This window comes from Suricata suricatta, chromosome 8 (genome assembly GCF_006229205.1).
Source record: "Suricata suricatta isolate VVHF042 chromosome 8, meerkat_22Aug2017_6uvM2_HiC, whole genome shotgun sequence".
Lineage (NCBI taxonomy): Eukaryota > Metazoa > Chordata > Mammalia > Carnivora > Herpestidae > Suricata > Suricata suricatta.
In genome coordinates this window covers 59,240,278-59,262,780 of record NC_043707.1, presented here as the reverse complement: position 1 = coordinate 59,262,780, position 22,503 = coordinate 59,240,278, and the positions used below count along the sequence as shown (strand labels likewise).

At 38.9% G+C, this 22,503-nt stretch overlaps 1 protein-coding gene across 2 annotated transcripts in view; it reads right to left on the bottom strand.

The window, feature by feature from the left end:
• Positions 1 to 1,216: 1,216 nt before the first annotated feature.
• DBT (dihydrolipoamide branched chain transacylase E2) overlaps positions 1,217 to 22,503 on the bottom strand; it is a 52,746-nt gene continuing 31,459 nt past the window's right edge. For both annotated transcript variants that reach the window (XM_029948264.1, XM_029948265.1), the window contains 7 exons: positions 18,239 to 18,360; positions 13,399 to 13,615; positions 12,600 to 12,766; positions 9,059 to 9,136; positions 7,638 to 7,829; positions 7,426 to 7,497; positions 1,217 to 2,857 (listed from right to left, as the gene is read on the bottom strand). In XM_029948264.1, the coding sequence (XP_029804124.1) occupies positions 2,690 to 2,857; positions 7,426 to 7,497; positions 7,638 to 7,829; positions 9,059 to 9,136; positions 12,600 to 12,766; positions 13,399 to 13,615; positions 18,239 to 18,360 (1,016 nt within the window). In that variant the 3' untranslated portion in view covers positions 1,217 to 2,689. The remainder of the gene's footprint in view (positions 2,858 to 7,425; positions 7,498 to 7,637; positions 7,830 to 9,058; positions 9,137 to 12,599; positions 12,767 to 13,398; positions 13,616 to 18,238; positions 18,361 to 22,503) is intronic.

Sequence of the window (22,503 nt, the reverse complement as noted above, 5' to 3'; positions counted from 1 at the left end):
ATGTGAGTTCTAAGGAATGTGAGTTCTAAGGAATGTAAGACTGGGTACTTGTAGCCACCTTTGTCAATACACTGGGACAGCGTGACCTGATAATGAAGTCAACATAAGGCAAAAATAAGATCCAAGAGTTACAGAGTGAAGAGCAGAGATACACAGAAAAAGGCAGACAGACACAGAGCAAAAGAGAGATGGTCTTGAATTTATTAAGGCCCTGGATCCAGCCATACCTGAAACTGAAGCCCCTGAGAATCTCAGTTACATGAATCAAGTTCTCTTTGTAATATATCCTAGTAAGAATTAGGCTTTTGTTTGCAGTTTGAACAATGGAATGCAACAAGTCGTCCCTGCATTTTTACCCTCCTCAAATCTTTCACCTCTTTGATGTCCCAGGGGACAAGAACAGAAAAGAAAACAAGAGAAAGGAAACTCAGCTTTCCCAATTGCTGACGTAAAATCTGGGCTTCATTAGGCAATTTGCCTGGTAGGGTCTCAAACCCATTACTACTGTCTGTTGCTTATGGATTAAGTCAGAGAAGTTGGTCAGAGTTGTGCTTAGACCTAATGTGATAGAGTAGTGAGTAGATTCGCATGGGTTGAGCCTCAGTTTGCACATTAGTGGCGAGGGGACATTAAAAAATTATTATGTTAGCTTATTGTCTTCTGTAACCAGAAATGGATAAAATATCTTCTGTGGCAGAAATGACAATGATCCCCTAATATCCATTCTCTCCTTCACCCAGAGTAACAAGATATTTAGCTAAGCACATGCCCTCTCATTTCCAGCCTCCTCTGCAGCTAGGTGTGACCGCACAAGTAAGTTATAGTCAATGGGAGGTAAGGGGCAGTGTCCAGAGTAGTTTTGGGGAATCTTCCTTAAGAGACAACTGATCATATGACTCTTCATTTAGAAGTCTGCAAATACCATTAATATGAAATTGGTTAAATTATGGTACCTCCTCTCCTAACCCTCCCAGACAGGATTAGCAGCATTTATTAGCTGCCCTCCTAGCACCCTGGTTTTTCCCCACTTAGACATGTAATGATATTTTACTTCTAAAATTATTTAATACCTGCCTCCTCTACTAGACTGTAAACCTAATGGAGGCAGGGGTCAGGAGAGGGGGCATTGTATGGCCAGTGCTTAGCACCATGCTTAGTATACAGTAGATGTTTAATATCAAACGTATAACAAATACAATAGAATACTATGCAGGCATTTAAAAGTATGATAATGTAGAATTGTTTATTGACATGTCAAGTTACTTGTAATATAATGTTAAATTAAAAATCAAATTATAAAATAGTAGATAAAGCACGATCTTGTTTTCATAAAAGTAGAGCTATGTATACAGATACCTTGATCAAAATGCTAATAGTGGTATAATGATGGATGATTTTATTTTCCTGGTGACTCTTTGTACTACCTACATTTAAAAAATAACATTCATTTGATCAATTATTTTCTAATTTACATGTCATTTTCATTTTGAAAACATCAAGTAGATTTAAAACAACTTTTTTTTCCTCACAAAATTTCACTTGAACATACAGTAGTCAATTAGACAACATTAGGAGCAATCTGGATTTCTGATTGCAAATCAAAACACTGGACTATATTCACCTTGATGCTATTTCTGATTAAAATGATCATGTTGATACCTTCATTTCTGTATGAGATTTTTTATTTTAATGTCCATAATTACCCATTAGACTCTTCTCTCTCCTCTTACGCACATTCCTTCTCAGGATATGGAGAATGGAATACCTCTTAATTTCTTATTCTATTCTATGTTCTGGCTGAAGACAAGAGAGATAAAAAATAGTTAAAACGCAATGGACTGCTAACTGTAAGACAATGTCGGCGGCTGCTACATTTAAAGCACTTTTGTTACATGAGGCAAGTTTGCAGAGGTGTTTTTTTCCTAACAAAACACCAAAAAGTTACCAAAATCCTAAAAGTATATTCGTTTTAGACAAACACTTTTGATAGTCTTTCTGGTTATAAAACTATGCCCAAGTTGGGGCTTGAAGTCATGACCCCAAGATCAAGTGTCACATGCTTTTCCAACCGAGTCAGCCAAGCTCCCCTATAACTGGGCATTTTTAAGATTAGCTTATAATTTTCTCTTTTAAAAGCTATTAGTTTATATAAACAAGACATTTACAGATAATCTCTCCAGAGTAACATAACCGTGGATATATTAAAAGGTTAAGTATAATTGCACTTATTTTATACAACAGTTAGCATTATTGTGGGGAAATGGAAGATACTTTTGTGTGTAAATTCCCTTTCCCGACTACATAATTGAGAAGTTTCATTAAAGGTCAGTCTAAAATTTAAAAAGGGAAAAGACAAAAAATAGGGTAAATACTAGATATGGAAATCTGTCTTTTAGTAACGTTAATTTTGTTGTTCTTGCTAGTTTCAGTCCATGGACACAAAGACCTCAGCACCATAGTAAGAAGTCACACTATGACCTGTGACATGTGACAGCCCCAGGAGAACTATTACATCATTATTTATTTCTGTAAATAGTCTAACAGAACAGAGATAAATATTGTGCCTTGGAACCTTAATCACACAATACAAATTATTAATAATCCAAATTATGAGGAAGAACATGTGCTGTACAACTAGTCTTTACGTGTTCTTTGGAAGCTGAAAAAGTTCAGTGGCGCCTTATAATCTTCATTTCAGATCTAGGAGCATAAAAGCTGGGTTCTCTAAGTAGGATTTCCACAAATTAGAGAAGCGTGACATTGTAGCACCATCAATAATTCTGTGATCAGCTGACCAGCTCACGTTCATTATCTGTGCCTTATACACTTCTCCTTTCTGGTTAAATCGGGGAAGGGCCTAGAAATAAGGCAAAGAACAGAGTCAACCTTCACTTGCTCCAAGTGCAAGCTCTAACAACAGCAGCGGTGAAAGATTAGGCAACCCCCCTTCCTGGGACAGAGAAAAAAAGGGGCTTCCCAAATGACTTGAAAATTCTTCCCATCTTTATACTTGCCTCAAGCTTTTCAGTTTCTCCAAGGTACTTCCTGTCCCCTGTACACTTTCCATACATGTAATAAATCTTATCTCAGATTTCAGTTTTTTCTAAACAAATATTTATTGAGCAGCTACTATGAGTCAGGTACTCTTCTTGACTCTGGGGGTAAACCAGTGAACAAAGCAAACAACAATCCTTGCCTTCCTGGAGCGAACATTTTAATGGAGGAAAAGAGACAATTAAGATAAATAAGCAAAATATATAGCACGTTAGACAGTGAAAAGTACAAAAGAACAAATAAAGCCACGTGGAAAGAGGAGAGAACGTAGCAGTGGCTAGATGTATGCAGCATTTTTTGTTTGACAGAAAGCCTCACCAACGCTTCCTCACTGAAGGCAGTGGGGAAACAAGCCAGATGGGTCCTCCAAGAGAGCCAGAGGGGAAAGATGATTTTGAAGTGTTGGAGGAACAGCAAAGTAGGCAGGGTGGCTGCAGGAGAGGCAGTGGTGAGAGGTGGGAGATGAGGTCACAGACGGGGCAGGAGGAAGGTGGGGCACATTGTCACGAGCAGTGCTTCTCAATCTGTCTTTGGTAAATGACCTATTTTTTTAAATTTCTTTTCTTAAATATATTTTTTAAACATCTGTTCATTTTTGAAAGACAGAGAGAGACAGAGCATGAGCAGATGAGGAGCAGAGAGAGAGGGAGTCACAGAATCCGAAGCAGGTTCCAGGCTCTGAGCTGTCAGCACAGAAAATGATGCGGGGCTTGAACTTATAGACCACAAGATCATGACCTGAGCTGAAGATGGACACTCAACGGACTGAGCCACCCAGGTGCCCCAATTTTTTAAAATTTCTAATCCAGGGGCATCTGGGTGGCTCAGTAGGTTGGGCATTTGACTTTGGCTCAGGTGAAGATCTCATGGTTCACAGGTTTGAGCCCCACATCGGGCTCTGTGCTAACAGCTTGGTATCTGGAGCCTGCTTCAGATTCTGTATCTCCCTCTCTCTGCTCCTCCCCAACTTGTACTCTGTCTCATCCTCTCTCAAAAATAAATAAATAAATAAAAATTCTAACTCTTTGCAAGCTATTTTTAAAAAACATATTAAACATAAATTTAAAAAATTAGAAAGATATTAAAACATAAGTCCTAACTTCTTATTAGTTTCAATAGACCTAAAATCACCTGTCAGACTGCTGTGAAAGCATCTAAGCCCTACTCTCCCTTTCTGTACTGATCCCCTCACAGTCTGGATACAACTGTCATGGCCCCATGTGGCCCTGATCACACTGAGTGGCACCAGTGAGGGCCACGTAGGCAGAACTACTTTGGCTCCGATCCTGAGTAAGGTGAGAAGCTATTGGAGGTTTCCAAGCAGAATGGTCATTTACTAAAAGGGGAAATTTTCAGGAATAAGTTTGAGGGTGGAGGGTGGTGAGGAAAGGAACAGGAAATTCAGGATGCCTAATCAGATATCCATCAGGATATATGAATTTGCAGATTAAATGAGAGATATAAACTTGAGTGTCATCAGTATATAAATGGTGCTTAAAGCTATAAGATAGGATCAGATAAAGAAAACGGCCAGAAGGGAGCCCTGGAATACCCCAAAGCTTAACGACTGGGAGATAAGGAAGTTTGAGCAAAGGAGCCTTGGAGGGAACAACAGTAGGCAGAAGCCACAAGAGCAGGTATTCTGCACCTCACAATGAAAGATGCTTTCCAAGGGGGTGGTAGTACTCAAATAACTCCAGTGCAGCCAACAGGTCAGGGACAAAAACTGAGAACTGAGTTACATGGGGGTTTTAGTCACTTAGACCATTTAGCAACAAGGTCAAAATTTATAGCAAAAACAGGGAATGGCAAAGGAGAGTTGACACAATGAAAGAAAGGAATTAAATATGCACCATTTGTTCCTACCCAACAAATATTAGAAGACTTACTCTCCAAGAACTATTATTCTTCATAGCTTGCTGAAGTCATGGGTACAGGGATTTGGTGAAAAATACATCTATTGAACAGATATCTGCATACCAATATTCATAGCTTCACTATTCACAATAGCCAAAGAAAGAACACAACCCAAATACTCAGTAGAGATGAACAGATAAACAAAAAGTGAAGTGTGCATGCAGAGTTTGCTGGGCCAATGAAAAACTTCAGGAGATGGATGGTAGTGATGGTTGTAAACATGTACCTAATGCCCCTGAACTGTACACATTAAAATGATAAGTTTATGTTTCATAGATGTTACCATAATTATACGTGTGTGTGTGTGTGTGTGTGTGTGTGTGTGTGTAGACACACAATCCAGAAGAAAATACATCTCTTTTAAGGAAAAGGAAAAACAAAACTTTGTCAAATAGGTCTAACAGCTTGGAAACTGTAGGAAGTCAGAATTCTGTGAGATTCAAATGCTGAATTCTTGGTGGGTGGAGAATGGGTGACAGGGAAATTACATTCAGAGACACTCCCGATTTGCAAAGAACAGAGTCTCACTATGTGTTTTGGGGTCCTTTCTCCTTAGCTCCTCTATGTGCCAGAAGGGAAAGTAGATGCTAGGGAAAGGGAGTAACGTAGCAGCTAAAGTATTATCTGCAAGAAAGCAAATACAAGGCTGAATGAGGGGCGCCTGGGTGGCTCAGTTGGTTAAGCGTCCAACTCTTGATTTTGGCTCAGGTCATGATCTCACAGTTCGTGGGATCCAGCTCTACGTCGGGCCGTGTGCTGGCAGCATGGAGCCTGCTTGGGATTCTCTCTCTCCCTCTCTCCCTTTCTGCCCCTCCCGTGCTCATGTGCTCTCTCGGTCTCTCTCTCTCTCTCTCTCTCTCTCTCAAAATAAATAAGTGAACATTAAAAAAAGGAAAATAAAATATTCTTATTTAAGTTTTAAAATATTTGAAGTACACTTACAGAGGCTTTCTATTTTGAAAGAGAATTCTTAACACTGAAAAATTATTGATCTGATGAGGGCAAGGCTCATATTTATGTTCCTCGGAACCCTAACTACATGGTGTTTCTGCTTCAAAGCCTTCCATTAAGATAAGTAACATTTTGTTTTATTAAAAGACTCTAGGGAGGGGTGCTTGGGTAGCTCAGTTGGTAAAGCATCTGACTCTTGGTTTCAGCTCAGGTCATGATCTTACAGTTCATGAGATCGAGTCCTACATTGGGCTCTGCACTGACAGTGTGGAACCTGGTTGGGACTCTCTTCCTCTCTCTCTATCCTTCCCCCACTCTCTCTCTCTCTCTCTCTTTCACACACACACACACACACACACACACACACACACACACACACACACATTCTCTCTCTCAAAATAATTAAACATTAAAAAAACAAAACAAAACAAAGCCTGAATGGAAGTATCTGTGGAGGTTTGGATGTCAACACAAAAGTAATAAACTCATGAAAGACAAGTCCGAGAGATGCTCAGTGTGGAAGCATTGTAAATATAAAGAAGAAAGATTCTTCTGAAAGCATGAAGACCAAAATCAAAGTCAATGTGGTGATCACATTAATAATGGTGGTACTGAAATGGAATCCAGGGGCTTATTTCTTTTAACTCTTGTGGTTCTCAACCCTGAGTTAATAGGGATGCCCAAGCCCTATCTGCTAAGCCCCCAATTCTGATTCAGTTGGTATAGGGTGAGCTTAGGCATTTTCCCTGAAGCTCGCCAAACAGCCTAAGTTAAGAACCATTGCAAGCCTTACTCTAAGTCAGTGTCTCCTAAAACATGGCCACAGGTCACTCATGTTGAAACAACCAGGGTTCTTATTTAAAATGTTAAGTTCTGGAGGCTCTGTCCCCAAGGCCAAGAACACTGCATTTCTTTTAAATTTATTTATGTTGGGAGAATGAGAGCGAGAGACAGACAGACAGACTGAATCTAAGCAGGCTCCACACTGTCAGCACAGGGCTCGATGTGGGGCTTGAACCCACGAACCATGAGATCACGACCTGAGCCAAAACTAAGAGTCAAGACACTTAACTGACTGAGCCACCCAGGTGCCCCAAGAATCCTGCATTTTCACCTAGTGCTCCCAATGGTTCCTGAACAGAGTGGAGTGGGAGACCCATGCTCCAAGTGGTGTCTCACTGTGTTATAAACAATCATCTGTACTGGCCTACTACTATCTTCGGTATTTGGAAATAAAGGTATTTTGATAGAAGCAGATTGGCTATATTTGTGGTTATCCAGAAAGACTCACATCAGTGCCTGGCATACACCACGATGGTTGATCCACACAGAACAATCCAGAACACCACCATATCATTCGCAGAGGCAGACACTACAATTGCAGGCCTACCTTTTAGGAAGAAATAATTGGCTTACTGAGCCAGAGCCAGGGAAACCCTCTCTCTTTTGTGTTTACTCTCCCAATTTGCTAAAACTCTTTTGCCAGTTATTTAATAAACATACCTTAATTGATCCGAGAGCCCCAATTGCTACTTCCGGTGGCAGTATCACTGGTTTGGCATAGGTACCACCAATCTAAAAAGAAAAAAAAAAAGTAAAAAAATTAAGCTTTTTTGAGGGAAAATGGCAAATGAAATATTTTTCATTGAATCCTTAAGGTTTTCATCAGAAACCTTAAGCTACGGTTTATGAGTTTGAACCTTTCTATTACTCACTGATCCAATGTTGGAAAGAGTGAAGGTTCCTCCTGAAAGATCAGTGGTACTGAGCTGGCCTGCAGAGCCCAGTTTCTGAAGGCGGTTCAGCTCAGCAGCGATCTCAAATATAGAGCGGATCTGAACGTTCTTCACATTCGGGACAATCAACCCCTGCTCAGTATCCATTGCTATCCCAATGTTGTGAGAAGCCTAAAAAGAAAAATTAAACAGTAAACCTTTTCACAAGTTAACAGAAAAGAAAGGAACAATCTTCACTGTCTTAAAAAGAAAAAACAAACAACCAAAAACTGTTTCTACCAGATTGGTGATGGTTTAAATAATTTTTAAAGGATTTTTGGGCAAAAGATAATTTCTTATTGGTAAGAATAAGGGCAATAGGCTATTTCTAGACATGACTAGTGGATGTATAAGCTGGTGGGTATATAAGATTTTCTGGGGAATATCTGTCAATATGTCCAACATTTATAAAACTTGGTGTTTAGGAGATAAATACAGAAGTCTATAGAGATACACAGGGATACTGAGTTCAGAGTAAGTCTGAGAAACTGCGAACAATCAAAATCATTATCAAAAATAAGCCACTGGTTAAACAAATAACAAACTTATATTTATTGACATGTAATGATGTCTATTATATATTAAATGAGAAAGAAATAAGTTTAAAAAACTTTGTTAGTAAGATGATATGTATAAATACATATGATTTTTTTTTTAGATATGTGAAAATAAAATCCTGGAAGGATGCACATATCCATGTATTTTAGGGTCACGGGATTGAAGGTAAAGATGGTTACTTTCTTGTCTGAATTTTTTTGCAACAAGTATATACTTAATCAGGAAATTGTATTAATCATCGATGTGAATCATATCATATGGGAAGATTTTAAATCTGACCAGCTAAAATATCTAATCTCACTATCAGGTTGCATGTTTCTAATGAGAACTATAAATAAGGATCAGCATCCAAAAAGTGTTCTCAGTTTCAATAAATCTTCAGTCCAAACAGAAGAGTTCACTCAAATGAAAGCCATACTTTCATTACTTTTCCTATTTCTGCTTAAATTATTCTGGTTTTAAAAACTGCAAGAACTCCATTTAGAGAGAGGTTATTTCTTTGAGGGGAGCGTATGCACAATGGTTAACATAATCCATTGCCTGAGAGCCATTTATTTCCATCATTTTAACCAATAAACCAAGGGGCTTAAAAACAGTACTCCATATATCTGAACAGTATCATTATTAACCAATAAAACCATTAACAATAGCAATAAATCATACTTTGGTTCAATATTTTATCCCATACCTTTAATTCTAGCCTAAAAAAAATCACTATTTGAGGTATGAAAGATTTTCTAACCTACAACTACATCTGCAGTATTTTCTGCATTTGCAAGAACTTGCCACACCACACAGCTGACCTTATATGTAATGTTCTGGCAGTTTTCATCCACAGAAGCATTAAGGATAGGAAACTGAAGTAGTCCCAAGGAAGCAGCCTATTGATCAGAAAGAGAATGCAGCATTAGCGCTTTTTACTCAGGGAATTGGAAGCAGGAAGAGGTGTGAGGGAGTGAACCCTTAACGTACACTGTTTAATTTCAAGTCTATATGTACGTAGTCACATTACCCCCAACGTTACCTCCAAGCAACGTGCAATTAGGTCACCCTAATCACCTAAGAATAAAAGCTAACATTGTCAAGCAGCTGTAAACATCAAGGAGATTTTCCAAATAATTATATAGATTGACCAAAGTCATTAGAAAATGTCTAAATTCTACGTGATTTCCTCACTTACACATAGATTCGTACATGAGAAGTAAACTTGTAGTTCCAAACACTGAATTAAAATACGAAAAGGTAGTAAGCTGTTTCCCTCTGGAGAAAGAACAAGTGATAAGGGTTTCCAAGGGCACCGACCACGGAAGTTTTCCACTTGGTGTCCGGGGCAGGTGAAGGGCAGAGCTGGTGAGAACATTTACTTCAGAGTCCACCTCCCCAAACTCTCCCTCCTCTGCCTTCTCTCCCTTAATCTCTGTCTTTTTTTCCCTTTTTTTCCCCCTCTTCTTACTTTGTAACATTCGTCTTCTGTCCATATTCAAGTTTTCCTAACTGTTCCCTAAATGTTCTCTGTATCTATTTCTCTGCCCATCCAGGATCTAATCAAAGTTCACACACTGCTTGGTTGTCATACCTTGTGTTCAGTTTAAAAAATAGGAAAATAAAAATGCTTAAGATTGTCCTTAAAATCCAGCCCTCTTTAGTCCAATTAAGAGTCCTTTATATGCACTGTGTTGTGTTATTTTTGTCTATAGGTCAGTGGACATGTCAGGAAAAAAAACCCATTTCCTTGAACTGGAGAGTTAAGGCAGGTTTTACTAAGCATTTGATTTGACAACTGTAACTTTAATCTTCTCTATATAAAAATCCATAACTAAGGTGAAAGTGTTACGCATAAAACAGTATTTTGAATGTAATCCAGATCTTGTAAAAGAAAAACCAAAGTGTGTGTCCACAGATAAGAGGTCATTTTCCCTTCTACAACACATCGTAGTATTTTCCAAATGTTCTGAACTTACATAGGCAGGAAAAAAAATGTTGTTTTAAAACAAGTAAAGCCTGCGAAATTTTATTTTCAAAATAAAGATATTTCATTCAGACTGGAACAATGAAGAAAGATAATAAATTCAATATATTAAAACGTTGGTCTCTGCTTGCTTCAAAACAGACATCGCTTGGTGTCACTCACATTATTTTTAACTCTTCATTTTCCAGCTCTTTCCCTCAGTCTACAAATATCCGCGAGTTTTTCCAGGAGGAGAGGAGAACAGATGGAACCTTTCTGTACCCCAAACAACCGCTCTCATTGCCCTCTGTGCCTATGCTCTCTCTGCCTTTTCCCACATATTTGTAGTGTCTCTTCTTCCTCAATTTCTATTCATTCACCAACTAACTGGAATCAAGCTTCTACCTCAACAATACTTTATTCAATCAGTTCTGGCTAAGGCTACTCATGACCTCTTCATTATGAACCCAGTAGCCTGTTCCCATCCCAATCTTTTCTTTCAAAGGGTTTTATAATTTTTTTAAAGCAATCTCCACGCTCAACAGGAGGCTTGAACTCATGACCCCAATATCAAGAGTCACATGCTCTACTGACTGAGCCAGCCAGGTGCCACTCATCCCAACTTTCGTCCTGTCTCTCGGTGTGAGAGGCCGAAGGAATGGCTCCAATGGTTCAAGCCTCTCTTGTATCCGTGCCCTTTGGTACCGCTCGGAGCTCAGTCATGTGACTTGCTTTGGTCAACTAGGTAAGAACAAGCTTGATGCAGCAAAGCTTAGAAAAAGTGCTTGAGTGTTTCTGCTTCCTCTCTTCATCCCTGCCAGTACTATGGGACCATGTGCAGGCCGGCACGCTCGGGGGAAAGAGAGATGTAAGGGAGAGAAATGAGGTATCCCTGCCAAGGCCATCCTCCACCGCCCACCCAACCTACTAGCTGTCTATAGACACAGAAATAAACTCTGCCAACATCAGCAGACTGGTCCTGCTTACCTGGGAACTCATGAGAAATAACAAATGGCTGTTACTTCAAACTACTAAATCTGGGGGTGATCCGTTACATCGACTTCTAGGAGACTCTTTCCTGGTTGTCAAACCACTGAGCCCACTCACTTTCTTCTGCTGTCTTTGCCAACCCAACTTGTTTCTGCCCCTGGAATGCTGATGTAAGATCTGTAGGTTTCTTCTCATTTGCACACAATTTGGGTGATTTTCATCCACCTGATTCAATTATTGTGTCTCTAATATGACTCTATAGCTAAAATATAGCCCAGGTCTCTCTATAATAGACATGTATTACATTGCATGTTCACAGAGCATTCACTTAGTTGTTTAGTGCTGTTGCGAAAACAATGGAGATAACAGTTTCTGCCCCAAGAAACTCAGCATCCGGTGAAAACAGAGCAAACATGTGCAATACACCGAGATACACTGCAGTGGGAGCCAAGGACCGTGACAGCACAGAAGGCTTCCGGAGGAGGCGGCTCCTGAGCAAACTTTGGCATTTAGGATGTGCAGGTATTTGATCAAGGAGGAGGGGGTATTTCGTGTGAAGTCTTATATTCCAGCAGCCATGCAGGCTGAATCTGATTAGAACAGGAGTGACTGAGAGAGAAGGTTGGAGAGGTAGGCAGTAGAGACTGCAATAATATTTGTATGCCAAACTAAGGAGGTTAGAAACTAACCTGAAGACAATGAAGGAGACCACTGAAAAGAATTGGGGAATAATACAATGATTTCATCATATTCTTGACAGGTTTCTCAACTTCTCTAAACCCTAATTTCCTTAAACAAAAAGTGAATGTAGCAATATTTGCATGTCAGGGTTATTCTGAGAATTAAGAGAGAGAGTATTTACAGCATGCTTAGTACATAGTCTGCCATAAGGTACGTGCTTCCTAAATGGTTGTTAATGTGAGCTAGACATTGAGCTGCTTAAAGTCAGATGACTGTGTTGTTTTTACTGTTGTTGCTTTTGTTGTTTTGTTTGTTTTTGACTTTCTTGTTTTATACTGGTCCCAAGACCTAGAAACAATTCCCAGGACATTAAATAGAAGTTTGTTGAGTAAAAGGAAACGAATACATGTCAGTGATATGCAAGATCAATACCAACTCTCATTTTTGTTCAAATCAGCATTTTGCCTGAGTGATCTTTTCAAAATTGAAGGCTTTACTTAACTGGCAAGACAATCCTTTAGCTAGCTCAAAGAGATGAGCTGATAAAAATATGACACAGACGTCAATTTTATATATTCCTATGAAACAAAGAAATAGCACGCTCTATTATGTGATACGGTGAAAAGTAATTGTTTTATCTAAATCCATGGTTAACACATTGCATATTCGCAAAACAAAATTTTAATGGCCTATTCAAGCCCTGTGTGACTCGAATGAAATCTCACCTTTAAGAAGAAGGGCATAAAGGAGAGTTTAATTCCACGGGCAAAAGCAATGGGTTTTAATTCTTCTCGTAGCTTAACCAGTTCAGTAAGGTCAACCTCATCACAATACCCAAAGTGAGGTATCTTCAGGGCCATAGTCATGGTCTTGACCATTGCTTTGTGAAAGCCTGAAAACATTAAGTACATACATATTTTTTGAATTCTTATCCTTTAAACCTTTTTACTAAAATTGAAGGTTCCCTAATGTCATTTACTTTTCCAACTAAACTTTTCCTCTTGAGGCGGCCATCTTCATTCCATACCTTGGAAGACCCTAATTCCAATGCTGAAGCATTGAAGACAACACAGCACCCAGGGTCAAGTGTAATGATATTAGGAAGTAACTGCTTTCAATGCTGTGGTATATAAAAATATATAAAGATGCCATGCATTTACCTAATGGATTTCTTGCAAAGCCACGCTTCTGGAAGTTAATTATCCTAAGAGTTTGTAAGTAACAAATCAGAGCTAGTTATTTTGAAGGTAACGAAAAATTGTAACATCTTGAGTCTTCAAAAACGGTAATTACCAGTATACATGTGTATAGTCCAAGAAACCTGCTAACATATTACTCTTCAGAAATTAACAGAAATACAGTGAAACTTTTCCTGGGAAAACTATGTTATTCCACCACTAAAAAAGTGGAATTTGAACTTTCCTGTCAGTAAGGATTGAAAACACCGTGCTATACACATAGATCTACTGAAGTAAGTTTCCCCAAATCACTTGTCCTAGTGCCTTACATTACTGTTATGATTACCTTTGATGGGTTCTGTTTTGTCTTTGCCTGTGAATACTGGAGGTTTTGATATTGGTAGAGGAATAGTTCTGTCTTTTGGTGTGGGTGGAGGTGGCACGATTTCAGCTTTTGGTGAAGGAGGTAATATAGCTCCGGTCTGCTTTTCCAAATAGTTGAGAATATCTTCTTTAAGTATTCTGCCATCTTTTCCTGAGCCAACAACTTCGCTCAGCTTAATCTAAAAAAATGACACATTTTAATGCTAAAAATAATTCTATCTAAAAATAAATATGTCCATCATTTACATCTCTAAATGGAATTTAATCAATTGAAAATTAAAAAAAAGGATCTCTTCCCAATAAATTAGTGTCAGAAAATAACATTTTTAATATCTTAATAGAATGCTAAAAAGCTATAGCTGCCCTTCATATGTAATCACTTATTACTTTTTAAAATTCTTTTGGGGTGCCTGGGTGGCTCAGTCAGTTGAGTGTCTGACTTCAGCTCAGGTCACGATCTCATAGTTTGTGACTTCGAGCCCTGCATGGGGCTCTTTGCTGACAGCTCAGAACCTGGAACCTGTTTTGGATTCTGTGTCTCCCTCTCTCTCTGTCCCTCCCATGCTTGTGCTCTGTCTGTCTCTCTCTTTCTCTCTCTCAAAAATAAATAAATGTGAAAAAAATTTTTAAATAATAAAATTATTTTGTTACTTTTTTAAGTTTCGTTTTTTAAAAATTTTTTAATGTTTTATTTATTTTTGAGACAGAGAGAGACAGAGCATGAGTGGGGAGGGTCAGAGAAAGAGGGAGACACAGAATCTGAAGCAGGCTCCAGGCTCTGAACTGTCAGCACAGAGCCTGACATGGGGCTTGAACCCACAAACTGTGAGATCATGACCTGAGCCAAAGTCGGAGGTTTAACTGACTGAGCCACCCAGATGCCCTTTAAAGTTTATTTTTTAGGAGAGAGAGAGTGTGTGTGCACATGCAAGAGCATTCTCATGTGAGCAGGGACAAGGCAGCAAGAGAAAACAGCAAAGGAACGGAAGCAGGCTCCTCACTGCAGCAGAGAGCCTGATTTGGGGCTCCAACTCATGAACTGTAAGATCATGACCTCAGCCAAAGTTGAATACTTAACTGACTGAGCCATCCAAGTGCCCCACATTTGTTACTTTTGTATATACTGTTCATTTGCCAATGTGGTAACAATTCAGTAGCTACGTTGCATATAATCCATAGCTACTTGAAAACTTACCTTACAAAACATTTTTTTATGTTTTTATTTTATTTTTGAAAGAGAGACAGAGTGTGAGTGGGGAGAGGGAGAGGGCAGAGAGAGAGGGAGACAGAATCTGAAGCAGGCTCCAGGCTCTGCCCTGACAGTGCAGAGCCCAAGGTGGGGCTCAAACTCACGGAGTGTAAGATCATGACCTGAGCCAAAGTCAGACGCCTAACTGGCTGAGCCACCCAGGCACTAAGAAAACTTACATTTTTTAAGCGGTCAACTATTTTTAAACTTCTTACATAGTTCTTACTAGATTTTTTTTCTTTTAGAGACTATATAAAAAGAACTTAGAGTTTACAGAGTTAAACACTGTGACAAATGTCAGCCAATGTTTCTGACCTTGCATAGAAAGCAAGATGGACTCACTCATGTAAAGCAGTGACTTAAGCAGCCAAAGGTATTGCAGCTAACAGCAGGCTGCATCACCCAAACGAGCGTGGTACGAAGAACTGATGACAGCAAGGTCACGTGAACCGGAAGAGGCTTATCAAAGCCCAAGACTGATTAAACTCCTTTAAAAAGGGAAAACTTCTGAAGTGAACAGACTCTCCAGATGTTGACCCTCCCAGATGTGACTGCATTAAAAAGACAGTTATCACCAAAAGTTCGCCCGACTGATCTCCGAACATAAGAGATGCCATCCTCTACTGCCTGAACGTAGTAAGCAGCACGTGCTGAGAGCTGACCCAGACCAGAGCTAGCCCTCACCTCAACTCTCAGATGCATGCTGGAGGCCTGACTTCGAGTTTGGCTTGTTAACTTCTTACTCCTCATTGTATCTTGTTTGTTGTGTTGTATTATGACACGTATGAAGCCAGGTTAAATGCTTTATGATTGAATGAGGCCAACACTGTGGAAGAACACACTCATGTATGTGCCTTTATGGCAGGTTCGAAACAACTTGGCTATCAGTAAACTAGTAATAGTTAAAATAATCATCACACAGAAGCTCTCTTTTTTTCTGATAGTTGTTTAAGAAAGTTAAGCACAAGATATGGAAATTAGAGGTGCCTGGGTGGCTCAGTTGGTTAAGTGTCTGACTTCAGCTCAGTCATGATCTCACAATTCATGAGTTTGAGCCCCATGTAGGGCTCTGTGCTGATAGCTCAGAGCCTGGAGCCTGCTTCAGATTCTGTGTCTTGGTCTCTCTCTCTCCCTCCTCCACTCATTCTCATTCTCTCCCTCTCTCTCTCAAAAATAAACTTTGAAAAAAACATTGAAATGAAAAAACATTGAAAATCAGTAATCTAGTGAGTAAACGAGTTTCCTACGTTGTGTGAGCTGCTGTAGCAAATTAATCAAACCCAAAGCGGGGATTGTGTGGACTTCTCATCTACAGCCGGGAGGCCAGAGGTATAGGTAATAACCTGGGCAGTGACTAGCACACTCAGTTGGAGCGTGGGTCAATAGACCCCTCTGTCTGTGGGCAGTGGGTCAGGAGCATTGGTGACGGCCTGGCCAGAGAGCCCAGGAAGTGTTGTGGGGGAAGGGTGGGCGGTCTAGGAGGATGGAATCATGAACCTCTCAATTCTGGCACTGTGTGTGGGCAGACAGTGTCAGAATTCAGCGGAACTGTAGGATACCCAGTTTGTGTCCAGAAAATTCCTTGTTGTTGTGGGGACCATGCCCACCCCCAGTATACACATTGGTACTGGGTTCAGGAACCAGAAAGGTTCATGATTCTTTTCGGAAACATTGTGATTTGGCTTTATGTAATCTCCTTTTGCGTTTGGTTACAGAGATAATATATTCTCATTAAATTTAATTGTTTAAATAGACACATAAGATTAGATGGTGGCTTCATACTTAGTATGTATTAATTAATTTCTCAGGGTTAATTCCTGCTTCATTTGTATTAGTGTTTCTCTAAGGATGACTTCAGAAGAATAAAAGACTTTATCATGTCAAACATTTAGTTTCTAACAAAAAACTCTGAATTTAAACAAATAATTTAAATAAATAACTTTTAGGTAATTTCAGACAACTGTAAGTGGCATTGGTTTTTAATTTGGAAAGCAATTCATAAATACATAAACTGTGAAAAAAGAAAAGGTGATTTATAATAACAAACCCAGTGATTTCTAGCAATTATACAAATCTCTACTTATTAAATACATCTTTAAGAAATGGCATAGGAAAATAAAATCATGCATTGCTATAGGTTTTCTATATAATTAAGAAAAACATTAGTAAAATAGTTTATAACTTTCACAGCAGTACACAAGATTATTGCATCTGATGCCTGTAACAATGTAGTATTCTATTATTATTTTATTTCTATTTTCTATTATGCTAAATAGTCTTCATATTTGAACACATTGAATCGCTGCATAAATTTCCATTAAGTGTTTATAACATACTTTATCCAAGCATATCCCTCATTTTGAACCCATACGTGCCTTCTCACTTTGGGCTATACAAAACGCTTGGAAGAATGTATCCTAGATTATTTCCTTGGGATAGTTTCCCAATGTTAGGACAATAGTCTAAAGGGAAACGAACATTTTAATGACTCATTACATATGTCTAAAATGTAAGCTTCTTTTTTTCCCCACTGTAACTTAACTACTTCTCTCAAAAACAGACAAAAATCCTGAATTGTGAGGTATAGTGGAAAGAACCCAAGTTTGGAAATAGATAAATTCCCAGTTTAGCTATTTACTTAATTTTAGGCAGTTGGATCAACTACTCTGCCCTTTCCCATCTGCAAAATGGGGATAATCCAAACCACTGTGCAGGAAGGCTGTGAGGATTAGAGAGAATATGTACATGGTGTCTGACTCATAAATGCTCAAATAACAGAGGCAATAGATATTGCCTATCTGCTATAGGCAGCAGATAATGGTTAAAGGCACTGGTTTTGGAGTCATAGAATCTCCTTCAGGATCCTGGCCCCACCACAGTGTTAGCTGTGTGACCTTGGACCTGTTACTTGCCCCTCTCCAAGTCTCAAAAAGCACTCATAATTTTCAGCATTGTTGTAAAGATAAATGAGGTAACATGTACACACTTATTGCAGAACCCAGGGTCACCAAGCCTTGGAGGGAAAGCACTAATGACTGGCTGATAAGAAGGAATACAAAAGGCTGATCTGCTTACCTAAACTCAGGACAGTTCTCTGGTGTTCTCCGACTCCTTTGGATCAGATTGTTGAGCCCACATCGTTGCCTGGACCACCTCCCTTCTCTCCCCTGCTTCCCTCGTTCCCAGAAAACGTATTCTCTCCCTCAGTCAATCCATTACCTGCACCCAAACCTCAGTCTCAAGCTGGCTTCTAGGGTACCTGATCTAAAACACTAGTATTTAAAAGTATTCAAAAAAAGGGTTGCCGTGACTATTAGGCTCTAAGGCAGATTAATAAGATCACACCGTTCAATTAATATAAGCAAGAAGTTTGCAATTTCTTCTCATTTCTCCCTGGTGCTTTTATGCAACAATCACTTTTCAGTGCCACACATTTGCTTTTTCCTTTAACCTCAGCTTGAGCCATGTCCTCATGGGAGAGTTGGCTAATTTTTCATAGATACAAATGTGTATTTTCTATGTAATCTCGCACTAAAACATGAAGGGAACTTACATTGTTTTCCATTGCCAGGCGGCGAACCGCAGGAGTGGCCAGTGTTTTCTGGCCCTTTATCTCTTGGTGTGTGTGTTCGTCATGGGACACGGCAGGAGTCTCGACAACATCTTCCTCTGAATCTGGTAACAAGGTAAAACGGTTCTCTTTAGGTGAAAATGTCAAAAAAACAAAAGCAAGCTTAGTGGCTTATGATATATAAATAAACTCAACTCAAAATTTATAGTCAGAAGCATACTAGCCAGGCTACTTTGAAATGGGAAAACACAACTACACACTGGGAAACCACAGGGGGGTAGGGGAGTACTGACACCTGGTAGTTCAATGATTATTACCTGGTGTTCACTTCGTTTCTGCTAAAAATCATGCAGCAGCTACAAGTTAAAACAATGAGAGCTTCTTCAATAATTTTTAAACATTTTGTATTTTAAACACTTTCATAATAAATTTATTTATATTTAAAAATAGTATGAATCAAATGTAAGACAAATTCCATGAAAGAATCATGTAAAATCTATGACAATCTTAAAATCCCCAAATAATATTTATAATTTTTCTCTGCTTTGAATATGGCTTATGGAATGCTGTGGAAGATTTTATTTTCATGGCTAATGCTAATTTGGTTGGTCCATTCTCCAAATCTAGAGTACCAATAGAAGAGAAACTACTCCAGGCTATTAGCATGTATTTTCTAGGCTATTAACATGTATTTTTGCAACCCCAAATAAAAAAGCATTTGAGAGCATTTCATTGTCAAAGTCTGATGCTTGGAAATCAATGCAGCATAGCGGAAGTCTCTGTGGGAACGAGTGCATTAGAGACTAAGCCTTAAAAAGGAGGCAACTAAATTTGCTTTGACGTTCGATTCTAGGCCAGTAAGAGTTCGCCACTGCTGCACCTATGGAAAGACGGTCTCTTCATTCTTCCTCACTGGTCTACAAATTGGCCCAGTGGAGCTCTCACATTTCCCCAGAAGGGGATGGAGGGAAAACACAACAACTTGTGTTGCCCATGAAGGGTAGAAGAATATGCCACCCCAAATATGCCCCCCTGGCATACTGGTTATTTTGAGCTGCAAGCACTTGAAAAACGGCAGATGCAGGGAGAGGCATTCTCTGAACTCTCATGCGGCTAAAGATGGATCTTCCAGAAGGAACTCCATTGTCATAAATCCCCTCCCTAGGAGTTTCATCCACCAGGAAAGATTGACTCTCATCATAAAAGAGGAGACTAGGAGTTGGGAAACTTTGCCCCCACTGTAACACCTCCCATCTATTCCCCAAGGGCCCCTTCATCTTCTACGAAAACTTCTTACTCTACCCGAAGAGGCCATCTCCCATTTCTTTCTCTATACAAATGCTATTTAAGCCTGAGCTCTAAAGCCACCTCTTTGAGTTACTCATCTTTCCCTGGTGTCTCCCATGTATAGATGAGGTATACATGTTACTATACTTCTTTTTCTCTTGTTAATCTGTCTTTTATTACAGGAGTCTCAGCGAAGAAATCAGAAGGTTAGTGGGAGAATTATTTTTCCTCTCCCACAGGCACCTAGTATAGGTAAAATCACCACACTACATACGCAATATCACAATTTAATCTTTACTCTAACTACACAAGAGAGGTGTTATTATCCCATTTTATAGATTAAAAAACATTAAGGGCATCTGGGTGGCTCAGTGGTTGAGCATTCAACTTCAGCTCAGGTCATGATCTCATGGTTTGTGGGTTCAAGCCCTGCATCAGACTCTATGCTGACAGCTTAGAGCCTGGAACCTGCTTCGGATTCTGCATCTCCTTCTCTCTCTGCCCCTCCCCTATTTGCATTCTACCTCTGTCTCTCAAAAATAAATAAATGAAAAAAAAATTTGATACTGGAAAGATGAAGGGATTGGCCCAAGTTCACACAGCTAATAAAACAGTGAAGAGCTAGAATTCATTCCTAGGGTTGACTCACCCTGTGCTGTTTCCATTAGTTCATGGCACTAGTGAATTTTCTTTGTAGTCAAAGAAGCTAGAATACAACTCCTATTGATCAAGGCATAATTTTGTTGCTATTTGAGAAACTCTGTGGTATTGTCCACACCTGTTAAAGTTACTGGAGAAACTAGTAAGAAAGAAGGAGCATTAGGAACCAAGATGCAAGGGGAAGCCAAGGGGACTCAAATGCAGGAATTCTAAATCTAACCTGATTTGTTTGTATATTTGCTGAACATATGAGAAATGTATAAATGCCCAAATATATACAAAAGTTATAGGTTTCCAAAATATCACTGAATGTATGACTACTCACGTTTCTGGAAAACATTCTGATATATGACAAAGTAGTACTGCCTTTTAGAATAACGGGTATAAATATGAGTAAATAACAAATTCATTGGTGATTAGTCATTCATATTATATATTATTTATAGCAGTTATGTAGTTGTTGGAAGAAAGCTCTCTTCAGCACTAAAATACCACCTTACTATGTAGTACTTTAAATCATTTCCTAAGTGTTTTATATGTATTTTCTCCTGTGATGATCACTGGATCAACACTGTCACAGGAATGCAGGGCGGATTTCTTAATTAGTGTACATACAGATTCAAAGGAGGATGGAGTTATGGCTAACCTAAAATTTCAAAACTCTCCCCAAGGGATGTGATTTTTATGGGTCTAGCACTGTACTCTGACATGTGGGATTTGATTCTTTCAGTAGTGGATTCAGAATATACCGTTTTAAAAGAGCAACAAAAGAACTCTGGTAAATATACTTTTGTCATGAAAACTGTCAATTTAGTGTTACTCAAATTCCTTGTGTGAAGCAAATACATAGCAGAACTATGATTTCAGATTAACTAAATAAAACATTTGAATTAGTATAAATATTAAAACTGAGGGGCCCCTGCATGGCTCAGTTGGTTAAGCGTCCGACTTCAGCTCAGGTCATGATCTCACAGTCTGTGGTTTCAAGCCCTGTGTCAGGCTCTGTGCTGTCAGCTCAGGGCCTGGAGCCTGGTTCGGATTCTGTGTCTCCTTCTCTCTCTCTCTGCCCCTCTCCCACTTGTACTCTGTCTCTCTCTCAAAAATAAATAAACATTTTTACAAAAAATTTAAAAAGATTAAAACTGAAATTGCCACATTCTCTGGTATTTTAAGAAATAGTTCTAAAAATTATAGTAAGTAGTCAATTAATTCACATAATTTGGGAAATTCTTGTGGAGAAAATATTTTGAAGTACTCAAGCACTCGAGGGTATTTGAAACAATGTATTTTCATAAAAAGTTTTATTATTTTATTTATAAAAATTTTTAATATTTATTTTTGAGAGACAGAGCATGAGCAGGGGAGGGGCAGAGAGAGGAAGACACAGAATGTGAAGCAGGCTCCAGGCTCTGAGCTGTCAGACAGAGCCTGACGTGGGGCTTGAACTCACAAACTGTGCCAAAGTCGGATGCTTAACCAATTGAGCCACCCAGGTGCCCCCATAAAATGTTTTAAACTATAGTCTCTGCAAAACTGCTTAGGAAGACTTTTCTTCATAGAACAACTGTCAACTTTAGTTTTAGTTCCTATGTAAATCATGATGAATTGAGAGCTGATGACACCAATGAGATCTCACTGCATTTTCTTTTTCACTTCATATTATTGAAACAGCTAACACAATTCAGTCTATAACTGGCTGAACAAAACTAGGTTATACCTACCATTCCTTGTGCAATTATTATGCTCGGGCATTATACCATGCAACTCATGCCACTGGGTGTAATTTAATGAAATGACATGCTATGTTTTTGGAATGGTTTTATGTCAAAAAGTTTTTCTTTAACTCAGAACACTGTATTAATCTGGGAAACATTTTAATATTATAAACTCTGTGGGATGCCTAACTGGTATTGTTATAGCAGAACTTCCCAAATATGCATATGAACAGTGTTAGAAACTCATTCCCAATGTTCTAGGGGCAGAATGGAGCTGATACCCACAGGTTCTGAACGGATTTGTAGCATAACACAGTGGTTAGGAACATGGACTTTAGAATTAAACTGGGGTCAAATTATAGTTGTATCAGTTATTGGCTATGTCACCATAGGCAAGATATTAAACCTCTATGGGTCTCAGTGTTGTACATGTCAAATGCAGATTAAAATCTACATGATTTAATCTATATGATTATATGAAAGAATGTGTATATAGCATTAGCACAGAGAAAGCATTCAATCAATGGTGGGTGGTGATGTTAAAGGATAAATGCAATATAATGGATGAATAATATTAATTTTATA